Raw genomic sequence first — 9399 nt, forward strand, 5'->3', positions numbered from 1 at the left:
ACAAAATTAGTTCTTCTCAGTTTGAGAATCATAGACATACGTCGTGGGGCACCATTTTTCCCAGCGATTCGTCAATTATTGTATGTTGTCAGTTTGAGAATCGTAGACATAACGTTTATACGTCGTGGGGCATCATTTTTCCCAGCAATTCGTCAATTGTATGTTGTCAGTTTGAGAATCGTAGACATTAACGTTTATACGTCGTGGGGCATCATTTTTCCCAGCGATTCGTCAATTATTGTATGTTGTCAGTTTGAGAATCATAGACATAACGTTTATACGTCGTGGGGCATCATTTTTCCCAGCGATTCGTCAATTGTATGTTGTCAGTTTGAGAATCATAGACATACGTCGTGGGGCACGATCGCTGTCCTGGGCTTCCTCGCGTGCCGGGATTGGGCAACTCACGTGCAACGTCAGGTCATATTCCAATTTCGTGGTCGTGAAATCGGGCGTTTGCTCATTTGCATTTTCGTGACGAGACAAATGCGACCGTAACCGTTTTGCCAGGGGCCTTCAACTTTGACATATCACCCATAATGCATCACGCTGAGCATTGAGCACTTCAAAGAATGCAGTACTGGCTAATTAGAAAGTGACATGATACTAAGATATCATACCCCAAGTGAGATGACCTTACAGTACACCCTGTCCCCCATGTCCACAACCTCTTTCGGGTCCTCGACTCGAGATGCCGACATCTGAGACTTGTGAACCAAACCTGGGGAAAATGTGAGTAGTTACATCAATGATGTTACCGGTATGTGGTTGTTGTTAAGTTGAAGGGCTCCCCTGGAATTCAGTTTCTCAAAACCTGAAGGGACTACCCTTCAAGATTGATAGAATCAGATAAATAAATAAAAGATGAAGCTACTAGTAAGATATTCTGGTAATAAGATATGCCAAACAGCAGTTACTCAAGCAACTGGAAATAATTTTGGAAACAGATAGAAGATACTACCTGAAACGTCTGACTGTGGATAACAAGCTACTGCCCAAACGACCTTTATTACTTACCATTTTTCCTGCATCCTGGAATCTTGATGAAACATCCGTATGGCTGGAGAGAAACAACCTGCACAAAAACATGAAAATATGACAGGATGATGGAATTGAATGATGACAGTTAAAATTAAACAGACGACCCCTTAACTATAACATACCCATATTACTTCTGACAGATTTTTGATGGTCTCCTTATGCAGAAGTTTGTTTTCATCACACCTGCTGACACAGTGCACGGGGAGGTCGGATTGTCAATGGCTTGGTAACGTAATTATGTAAGATTTGTGTCGGATTTTCACATTCAGATTTTCCGATGTTGGATCCGACAGAAATCCAGAAATCAGGCCAAATCAATGGCGCCCGCCCATTGTTTTTCCGTCAGTCTTCCGATACATTCCCAATAGATGTTGGAAATGTGTCGGTTTTAACGCACGGACTGGAGGTCAATGTAGGAATATCTCGATATGAATAAACGAGCTACAGAGTTGATACTGTTTTGTTGATTACATATTTCCTTTTATGTTACATTTTTTAACTAGGGTAATTTAACAATTTTTTTAAGGATGCCCACTTTTTGAAACCACTGTCACTTTCGGTGGCTAGTTGACCAGTGCATTATGTTGATCATAAGTAATGTCGTGTATTCCCATTCTTCAGGTTTGTCAATACCGTCAAAGTTTGAGGATGGAGATGTGCTGTCACGGAAGAACCGATTTATCTTATATTATCTATTGATTTATCCGTTTTGTTCCTGTTGAGTTTGATTTCCTGTTGATTTATTAATGTTTCACTGTTTTTCTCAAAAGTTTGTTTTGTCACTTTAACACTAACTCTCTAATACTAACACTAATCTAGGAACTAACACGTTTCGAAAGTTAACATGAACTCAGCCAAAGACAGTCCACACAGACTATAGTTATTAACAAGATAATAGACTGGATATTATCACTTGATAAAAAAGACAAAGTCAAGCATTGGCCAGACCATACGAGTAGAAGACGGATCAACCTGACATCGCTATGGAATAAGCTTCCTCGGACTTGCTTCCCCATGGGTACAATCTGAAACTGTTTAAGACGTTCGGACTACCGGTGGCTGACTTGGTAACGGTGTACTATGGATTTATCAGGCCTATTCTGGAATATTGTGCACCAGCGTACCACAACAGTCTTACAAGCAAACAGACCGCAACCTTGGAACTTGTACAGAGACGCACCTGCCGAACAATCCTCGGGCGTAACTACACTGACTACTCATCGGCCTTGCAACAGTGCGGACTTGAAACACTGGAGGAAAGAAGAACCAACATCTGCCGAAGGTTTGCATCCAGTATGCAGAAGTCAGAAAGAACTGCACACCTGTTACCGCAAACCCGTGGTCAGACGCATGGCCGTAACCTGCGGAATTCACAAACACTGACCGTACCTACCTTCCGCACTACAAGATTCCGCAACAGTCCTGTACCATCAATGCTAAGGCTTCTCAACGAGAAAAAATGACAATGTTTATGAACTGTAAACTATGTAATACTATGCTTTTATTCATGTTAAATGAACTATCCACTTAAACAGCAATTCTCTCCGAGATCATTTGTTTTAAAGTGCAATCACGTGCTAGAAATTGATTGTGTATGTTAATTATATCAAGTAAGCAGAGATTTTAATGTACAACAAGTCACAATTCAGCCCCTGGCTGCCAGTACTTTGTTTTACTAATAAACCATTTCTGATTGTTTGATTGATTAAGTCAAGGGTTAACAGACATCTTTCACAATACAGTATTACAACCCAAAACGTTTGAGTGGCTCCATGAGCCTTTGCGGTGAATCCTATATATATATGGCCTCCTTCGGTCATATGGCCTCCTTTGCCCCCCCCCCTCCCCCCCATCTACCCAGGTGAATCCTAAGTAAATAAAAAAAAAGATAACCACTGTCCGATAATTGGTAGTATTTTTTCTGAATCACCGTAGTTTAAAAATACTCTGCGTCGAAATGGGTCCATGAAGGCCATGAAGATATTTTCACGCAAGTGGATGACATAACGATTTTATAAAAGATGTGTCATCGGTAACGGCCATGAAATGCGCTTCAAGTTTCTGCCGACGTTTTGCATCTTCCGCAATACGTCCTGCAATCTTCCGCAGAATTAGAACACGTAACGTTAAAAAAAATTCTGGACGTCCCGCAATCATCTGCAAAAATTGTATGAAAGACGCCAGAAGGTTTCCGCATACGCAAGAGATATGTTGCACATGTACATAGTACAATAGTAGTTGAAGGTAGGAGGTCCATAACAGATCAGTCAGAAAACATTTTTATTTCCCAAACAAAGGTGCTTTAATCAAGAAAGTGTGGTATTCATTTTTTGGTCCATCTATCTATGATAAGCAACTGGGTTGACGGCTCAGCAATAGAAAATGCTCATTAACTGGACCTCATTAACATAATTTATCAAAAGGTTTGTATTCATTGAATTGCTCTGATAATAAACATGTTTTGTGAACAGGTTTGGCGCACGATGAAATATACGCAATTGTTCTTGTCAAAATCACTTAAATCAGTTTCTTTTTGTACAGTTTTGTGAAAAGGTTATGATATGGCTATTTTAAGAACCACATTCAAAGTATGCAAGCGTAGACAACTTAGTACATGAGTGGTATGTACATCCTTGAGTTTTCAGGACCTCATTAACATAATTTATTAAATGTTTTTATTTATTTAATTCCTCTAATAATAAACATGTTTTGTGAATGGGTTTGATGCACCATGAAATATACGCGATTGTTCTTGGCAAAATCACTTAAATCAGTCTCTTTATGAACAGTTTTGTGAAAAATACATAATGTGGCCATTTTATAAACCACATTCTAAAGTATGCGAGCATAGACAACTCTCTGCATGAATTAAGTGTTCCACATCACCTGGAGTAGCGCATAGTGTTAGCAGTAGGGCTGGGTATCGGAACCTTCCATATACTCCACAGAGAAATAGACTGATTTCGGACTAGGCAAAATGAGGAGAGACAACTCAATTTGCGTTACGTATACCGCTCAGAAAGACAAGTTATCTGAGCAGGAGACCTGGGCACTCCTGGACTCTGTGGGGATACCTACATCCAGTCTCCAGACAGTGCAAGCGCTGAACGCTACGTCTTTTGATTTGACCTTCCGTACGCTTCACGATAGAAAGTTGTATGGGGGTAAACTCTCGGCACTACAGTACTTAGATGTCCGTGTGTACGGAAGTGCTGAGACAATCGTCACAGCAACCCGTATACCGGACGAGTTTGATGACAATCACGTACGGTACTGGCTATCCCGTTATGGACAGGTCCTGGCTTCCCGTATGACCACCTACAAGGACAGACCTACTGTCCGTAATGGGAACAGGCAGTACAAGGTTATACTCAAACCAGGGGCAAACATCCCGTCCTCTTGGAGGTTAGCAGACGGTCGGTTAGCCTTCTTCCGGTATGTCGGACAACAAAGAACATGTCTGAAATGTTACCAGGAAGGGCACGAGGCAGCACAATGTACTGTCATCTTCTGTAACAAATGCCAACTGATCGGGCATACCTCTGCGGAATGCAGCAATCAAGTAGTCTGTAATCAGTGCGGCAAGGAGGGACACACCGCACGTCGGTGCCCTACGTCATATGCCAACAAACTGCTGCCTGACAATAAGTGGACCAGCGGTCCGGCTGCTGAGGCAACCGTGGCCAGTGCTAAGACCCCTGGTCAGAGTGAGCAGTCTCAAGTAAACGAGACTGTCTCCAGTGGTAAGAGTCAGAGTGAGCAAACAAACGAGACTGACTCCAGCGACTCCGGGTCGGAGGAGAGCGGGGAAGATGATTCCGCCGAGGAATTTGCTTCCTCTGACGAACTGACGGAGAAAGAAAGGGAGCTAGAAAGGGAGCTGCTTCTTGAAGCAACCCAACCATCTCCGAGCTCTGCGGAGCGCATTGAACCAAACGGGGAGCAAGAAACAGCCCATCCTCGCAACAAGAAGCGCAAGAAGCGCAAGGGCAAGGCCAAAAATGGCCGCAAACAGAACAACGAGGTCGAAGAGCCTCAGACACCAGTCAAAAATGTGGTGGCCAAGAAGAAGGCCCCACATACTGGAGACCCGTCATCTGACGCGATGGAAGTCGACCAGCAGACCTCTAAAAGGCCTGCGCCTTCCGACGAAGAAGTCAGCCCAAAAAGAAAGAGTGAGCCGTCGACAGTAACGAAGGGCCCTCATAGTCCCGGTTACGACCTTCCCTTATCAGGAGAGCTAGCCATCGACGAGTTCACGTCATCTGGAGAATCTCTATAATGATGCCCAAAAATATGCATAGGCTCAATGCCTTCTTTATGTTAACGATGGTGGTTATAGCAACCTTAAACGTTTGTGGGATGCGCAATCCCAACAAACGCAAACAGGTATACGACTTTTGCAGACAACACAAATTTGATATTGTTTGCCTGCAAGAGAGTCACATTACACATGTGGATGAAACTACTAAGTGGGAAAAGGAATGGGGAGGGCGGGCCCTATGGAGCCTTGGTACGCCCAATTCTAGAGGTGTAGGCATCCTGCTTTCCCCATCCCTTGACTTGAAAATAACTAAGAAATTCTGCGATGATGAGGGTCGCGTAGTTTCCGCAGTCCTGGCTGACGGCACGCGCTCTCTTCGAGTGTGCAACGTATACGCACCGAATGATGCAGCTGAACGATCCACATTTTTCCGTGGTCTAGGCAATTTCTTATCCAACTCTGAGTCCACGGTCCTTTGTGGGGATTTCAACTGCATTGAGTCTCCCAGCCTAGATAAAAGAGGGGGAAATCCAAGTCGTAGTTCTGGAGGTTCGAAAATTCTAAAGAACCTCTGTGCTAGTCACAACCTACACGACTCATGGAGGCAGCTGAATCCGGATGGGCGCGTATATACGTGGCGTCAACCTGATAACGCTGTAGCATGTCGACTGGATAGACTTTACTCATCCAACAATCTGCCCGTCTCTGGCCATTTTTTCCGGCCTGCATACTTCACAGACCACGATTGTGTGGGAATCGATGTGCTTCCAACAGCTAAAAAGAAGTCTTCCATGTGGAAGTGCAATGTTTCCATCCTAAAGAACAAAGAAGTCCAGTCGGACTTCACTGCGTCCTACAAGGACTGGCAGACTTTGAAGTTGGGTTACCCTTCCCTGAGATCTTGGTGGGATGACGTCAAAGACCGAACCCGCTCCTTGTTTATTAAGCACTCATGTAAGATAGCCAAAGACAAAAGACAAGCTCGTTACCAACTGAACAACACTTTAGGGGATCTGACCAACCAGCTTAATGCTGGTGCGGTCTCACCTGATGTCCTGAGACAATATAAGGCCACGAAAGACGCACTGTCAGAGTTGGCAACCTCTGAAGCTCAGGGCGCCATCGTCAGATCCCGAATCAAACAATTTGAGGAGGGGGAAAAGTGCACGTCCTTCTTTCTAAAGCAGGCCGCTTCCAACGGCAAGAAGAAAAGGATCTGTGCCATACGAGACTCAATGGGACAAGTTGTACATGAGGATGACGAAATCGCAAATGTTTTCTACGAATTCTACGCAGAGCTGTTTGCTGAGGAACCAGTGGACCCGGTTGCCTCTGACCAGCTTTGTGACAACCTTGAAAACACATTGACCCCAGAGGAGGCCCAAGCATTGGAGGCCCCTCTCTCAACCGACGAAATGTTAAACTCAGTCCGCAGCATGCAAAATAATAAATGCCCGGGCAGTGATGGTCTACCCAAAGAGTTCTACACGACCTTCTGGCATCTGATTGCCGACGACCTCCTGAAGGTGTTTCAAGAAGCTCTTGATGCTGGAGAACTTTCCTCCAGCCAGAAGTTTGGGGTTTTGACACTGTTGCCAAAGAAGGGAGACGAATTGGACCCCAAGAACAGGAGACCAATCTCCCTCCTAAACACCGACTACAAAATTTTGACTAAAGTTCTTAATAACCGCCTTCAGTCTGTAATAGCGTCGGTGTTGCACCCGGACCAAACCTGCGGTGTACCAGGAAGGTCGATCCAGTGCAACCTCCGACTCACACGAGACATAGTTGTTTACGCAAATAACAATAACATCGAATGTGCTATTGTCTCCCTTGATCAAGCAAAAGCCTTTGATCGTGTCAACATCTCCTTTCTACAACAGACTCTCGCACGAATGGGATTTGGACCTTCCTTTCGGAAGTGGGTTTCAATACTTTACAACGACATCTCCAGTTCCGTTTTGGTGAATGGCTCCCTGTCGTCTCCCTTCGCCCTAACAAGGGGAGTGCGGCAGGGATGCCCACTTTCGCCACTGTTGTATGCAATCTCTCTTGAGCCGTTTGCGGCGACAGTCCGCAAAGACTCTGAGGTGCATGGAGTAAAACTCCCAGGCGGCTACGAAGCCAAAATGTCTCTGTATGCAGATGATAACTCTGCCTTCCTGACATCAGACGACTCTATCGTCAGGCTGTTTGACCTTGTCGGGCTGTACAACAGAGGCTCAGGCTCAATGTTGAACCTAGACAAGTGTGAGGGGTTATGGCTGGGGAAATGGAGAAATAGACCAGACACCCCTGTACAAATAAAATGGACATCTGGGTCCATCCGTCTGCTTGGTGGGGTCTTTGGCAACATTGACATGCCCCTAACCAACTGGAAGGATGGTAAACGCAAATTTGTTGAAACCTTACAAGGATGGGGAGCCAGATCCCTCTCCTTTACAGGCAAAGTGACAGTGGCAAACTCTCTAGCCACAGCCAAACTGTGGTACCTGGCGTCGGTGTTCACCCCTCCTGATTCGGTCATGAAGGAAATCAATACCGCACTGTTCGCCTTTTTCTGGGACAAAAAGCGTGAGATGATCAGCCGAAATACCATCTACCTTCCTCCTGAGAAGGGCGGCTGGGGCCTAATCGACATAGCAAAGAAGGCAAAATGTCTGTACAGTCGGCCTTTCTCGGACATCATGTCCCAGGAAGACTTACCTTGGGTGCAGCTCGCCAGGTACTGGCTCGGTATTTTCATTAGACGTTTCGACCCGTCAACATGGTCCAATAACATGCCCCACTCCCCGAATGCCCCTCCCCACTACAAAGCTCTACAGTCCCTGGTATCTGAACTCGTAGAGGCATCCCCCTCTAAAAAGTGGGACCCCGGGTGCACTACGCGGTCTCTATACGACAGCCTTCTAAAGAAGGATGCTCACATTCCAAGCGTCTGTCTTAACAAGCGTTCTGTTCCCTGGCCATTAACCTTCCAATCTGTTCAACACCCACTCCTGGAGAACAGACTGAAGGACACTGCATGGCTGGTTGCACACCACGCCCTCAAAACGAATGCCCTGCTCTGCTCGAACTGGGGTTACATTCGCTCGGGAACTTGTCCAAGGCAGAATTGTAAAGGCCACGAAACTGTAGAGCACGCCATGTGGTACTGCAGCGAAGTGCTGCTAACATGGACTTGGGTGGAGGGTTTTCTCAGGAGGTGGGTCATGTCAGACTTCCGAATAAATAAACAGATGGTTATCTATGGCATCCTGCCACCCTCATGGAAAAAATGCAAGATAGATGCTATCACCTACACCCTGGCCGTCGCGAGGAAACGCACATGGTCCTCACGTTGTGAAGCACTCTTTGACAAGACCTTTTCGACTCATGTCGAGATGGTCCCATACATCAAGGAGTGCCTCCGCTCAAGAATAAAGCTTGACTTTGTACGTCTGAACGAAACAACGTTTATGTCTCTGTGGTGCTCAGTGCAGTGGGCGAGGGTCGACGGGGGAAAACTGCGACTACGCTTTTAATCCCCTGCTTCCCCCCTGTAGTCGTATCAGTCTGGTATGAACTGTCTGTCTTGTACGTTTCGTATGTCTTTTTTATTTGGATGTGTCAAGTTGGCAGGAGTGGGTTGGTGGGAGCTCGGCGGACAAGTAACCTGTTGTGGGTAGCTTGACACATCCCTTTTTCTTTCCTTCTTCTCTTGTATGTTCTTTGAAATGATGTAAAAAAAAATGAAAACAGTGAAAAAACGTCTTGTCTCTCTTGTCTAGTTTTCTTTCTTTTTTGATTTTGTTATACCCCCATTAAAAACGGGGTATCGGTACAGCGTACCGGTACAAAACCGGTTTTTCTTATTGGACCGGTCCAGAAAAACCGGACCTGAAAAAATTAGGTGAACCGGATGTTGGACCGATTAGAAAATTAACATATTATTTTATCAGGCATTCACACGTTTTGGCGCTTGCAGTTGGAAGAAAATGACAAGAGTGAAGTAGAGTAGAGTTTATAGTAATTTCTACCAAGGTTTACAGTCAATCGTACAGGTGCAGTTAGCGTTGTAGGATTTTAAAACGCCAGTGTAAGTCTAGTACTCC

The 9399-nt window shown here is 45.1% G+C and overlaps 1 protein-coding gene across 1 annotated transcript in view; it reads right to left on the minus strand.

Moving 5' to 3' along the window:
- The window catches only part of LOC118404135 (nucleolar protein of 40 kDa-like), a 16750-nt gene that overhangs the window by 5960 nt on the left and 1391 nt on the right, over window positions 1-9399 (minus strand). Inside the window, exons 2-3 of the mRNA XM_035803132.1 lie at window positions 1018-1075; window positions 621-721 (exon numbers count right to left, since the gene is read on the minus strand). Coding sequence (XP_035659025.1) covers window positions 621-721; window positions 1018-1075 — 159 coding nt within the window. The remainder of the gene's footprint in view (window positions 1-620; window positions 722-1017; window positions 1076-9399) is intronic.

The sequence above is a fragment of the Branchiostoma floridae genome, chromosome 17, assembly GCF_000003815.2.
Source record: "Branchiostoma floridae strain S238N-H82 chromosome 17, Bfl_VNyyK, whole genome shotgun sequence".
NCBI classification, from domain to species: domain Eukaryota; kingdom Metazoa; phylum Chordata; class Leptocardii; order Amphioxiformes; family Branchiostomatidae; genus Branchiostoma; species Branchiostoma floridae.